The 3,090-nt window shown below is 36.2% G+C and overlaps 1 protein-coding gene across 1 annotated transcript in view; it reads right to left on the bottom strand.

Annotated features, from left to right (window-relative positions):
- Window positions 1-1,148: 1,148 nt before the first annotated feature.
- The window catches only part of Eif4g2 (eukaryotic translation initiation factor 4 gamma 2), an 11,471-nt gene continuing 9,529 nt past the window's right edge, over window positions 1,149-3,090 (bottom strand). Inside the window, exon 22 of the mRNA XM_010615379.1 lies at window positions 1,149-1,558. Coding sequence (XP_010613681.1) covers window positions 1,493-1,558 — 66 coding nt within the window. The 3' untranslated portion in view covers window positions 1,149-1,492. The remainder of the gene's footprint in view (window positions 1,559-3,090) is intronic.

Genomic DNA, 3,090 nt, shown 5'->3' with positions numbered 1-3,090 from the left:
CTTTTATTTATAGTCTTCAAAGTCAAGTCTCTTGAAACTTGTCTTTGCCTATCCTTAATTTTGCTGTAGTTAAAACATCCAAAAGCTATACTCTTAAGATGGCTGCTGAAAAACCATACAGGTATACAGGGTGTACCAGGATCAGTGACTACCTTTGAAGGTCTCCCCAAAGACCAGGCTGCTCTCAGCCATGATACAGGTCTGGGAGTATGATTAAAGTCTCCAGTAGCTTCTAAAAATATACTTTAACCTCCTTACAGACCTTAAATTGGACCAAAAAGGCAGAAAATTTCGCTGGGACACTGATTACTTCTTACAAGGAATGGGAACTTTCAGTGATGTAAGGACAACTACTGGCAGTGACGTCTGCATCATGACCATGCTTAGAGATCACTAGTCTATTTCAATGTGTAATGTTTAAGAAGTTATTGTACTGGTTGATTCTGATAAACTGACCTAAGCAGGAATAACCCTGAATCAGTCTCATGGAACAGGAATCTAATTATGAATTTGTAAATAGGGACCAGAGGATAAATTGAGCAGGGGAAGTAAAATTAAGATGCATCATAGACTTGTACCAAGTACTCACAAAGAATGCAGCAATCACTGTGTAGTAAAAACATTAATAAAAAAGTCATCAAGTCTTTAAACTGATGGGTGTTCTGCTCCTCAAAATAAAAGCTAACAACTTTACATAAATCTTGACATTTAAAGTTACATACAACTACATCAAGTATCACAATGTTTATTGATAGATACAAGTATATAAAATCAGGGCATGAACATGACTTGATAAATTAAGTAGACTTAATTTCAATACTATAATAAGGGGGACCAATTCAAATTCTCACCATTTGTTTCACACCCACAAAAACCACTTCAAGGGCATTAACGATCTCTCAAAACTGATCAGTTTTGTGCAAGTAAACCATGTTTCTTTTAAAAAGACTTGTGCACTTGCCCAGGCTCAAGGATATTAAAATCTAGCACATAAAGCCCATTACTAGAGGTAGAAATACAGGCAATATACTATTACGGCAACAACCATCAATTACAGTTAAGAATTTTTCTGTAACAACCAAATGGATAATCAAATATTGCAACAACTCAAGTATTACTGAGCAAAGTGCATTTCTACAGTATTCAGTGTTGCTATTCAGTTTTCTAACTTAAAACAGCCTATGATAACTGGCAGCGAAAAAGGTCCTTGCAATAGACTGCCTCTGCTTGAGAACTGATGATGTAATTATTGCATGCTGCTAATATACTATCTAAACATTAAAGATACTTCTAAAATATTTGATGGTAGACTATGATTAAGACATTACACTACAAAAAAACCTTATGCAGAAGGAAATCCTAAATTGACGTGCTTCTGCTTTAAATATTGTGAAAACATTACAGCGGAATGAATTTTCGCAGTGGTTAGGTCAAATGCAGTTACATCATAGCAACAGTATGTTTTGCACAATTTAAGGCTTTGGCTGGTTCTTTAGTCAGCTTCTTCCTCTGATTCTTCTTCTTCAGCAGTTTCTAGCCAAGTCAGCCACTGATTCACCTGTAAATTGGATTTGTAAGTTTAGTACTTATAATAGATGAATATCAACTGGTGCAACCACTATGGATATCAATATGGAGACATCTCAAAGAACTAGCTAGGATTAGAGGCTCCATTTGACCCAGCCATCCCTCTGCTGGGTATCTTTCCAAAATAATTAAAAGAATCACATCACAGTGACATTATGTGCACCTATGTTTATAGCAGCAGTCTGCAACAGGTAAAACTTGGAAACAGCCCATTTGCCCGTCAGTTGGAGACTGGATAAAGATGATGTGATTTTTCTATAAAATGGAATACTGCACAGCCATAGAGAATGAGAAATTAGTCATTGATTGGAAAATGGATACATATTGAGGATATACTCCTAAGTGAAATAAATAAGTCACACATGTATAAATACCGAAGTTTTCTCTGGTGTGAAAAACTGTAATGGTACATAAAATCCTAATGGTATAATTGACAATGTGAAATAGGAAGAAAAGGGCTAAAGGTGTAGTGGAAGTGGGTAGCATAGGGGAAAGGTAATAAGGGAAAAGAAAAAAAGTATGAGAAAATGAAAAAATGGAAATAAAGTGTTTGTAAATAGGGAGAGAAGGGGATGAAGGGAGGGCAGGGACAAGGGGAAAAAATGAGAACCAAGACCTGTCATGTAAAGGTACAAGATCCCAATGATGTATGTAACTGTACTGTATACCTAAAAACTACCAATAAACTCAAAGAGAGAGGAAAAAACAAACAAACAAATAGATGAATACCAAGTTTTAGTTCAGGAAATAACCAGAAATAGATCCATGGCCAGAGTTAGACTATACCACATACATGAGTAAATGGAAACAGTTGTAAACGCAGTATTTGTAAATTAGCCTTAAGTTCAATAAACTCCATTTCAAGATCATTTAGACTTAGTCTAAGACTGTGGGCTCCTCTAAATCTGTTATTAGCCAAGCTTCTGAGATACAGGTGATCCTAAAAAGCAGACTTCTAGCCATACCCCATCTCCCAAAGACAGGGCCAAGAGTTAATTAAGTGCTGTAAGAATGATCTCCACTACATTAGGTGCAACCTTTGGGAGCAAAGGTGAGAGACTACAAACAAGCGTTTCTCAAAGGCTGGTCAGAAAAATTATTAACAGAGTATCTGGATCATGCACCCTAAGACCTACCAAATCAGAATGTTTGGGATCAGAGTAAGAACCTGCTTTTAAATTACTCAGTATGTGACCTATGTGCAAATTCTGCCTCTCAGGGCAGATTCCACTCAGTAAGACAGAAAAGCGGGCAAGAAATCAGAAGCAGTCTCTCCCTTTACATTTCTTAAAAAAGTTTACTTCCAAATTCCCATAACTACCCAAACCGCATAATTTGATTAGCTACCTCTAACATCTTCACACTAGAATTTAAGCATGATTTCAAGCCAGTTTTACCTCATTTTGCTACAGCTTTTACAACAGTGCAGAATGATACATATGGGTGAAGAAACTATCTTTTGTTTACAAAAGCTATGCACTCAAAATACTGAAAAAAAAAAAA

This window comes from Fukomys damarensis, unplaced genomic scaffold (assembly GCF_012274545.1).
Source record: "Fukomys damarensis isolate Sample0158 unplaced genomic scaffold, DMR_v1.0_HiC HiC_scaffold_16, whole genome shotgun sequence".
Lineage (NCBI taxonomy): Eukaryota > Metazoa > Chordata > Mammalia > Rodentia > Bathyergidae > Fukomys > Fukomys damarensis.
This window is presented reverse-complemented; position numbering and strand designations above follow the sequence as displayed.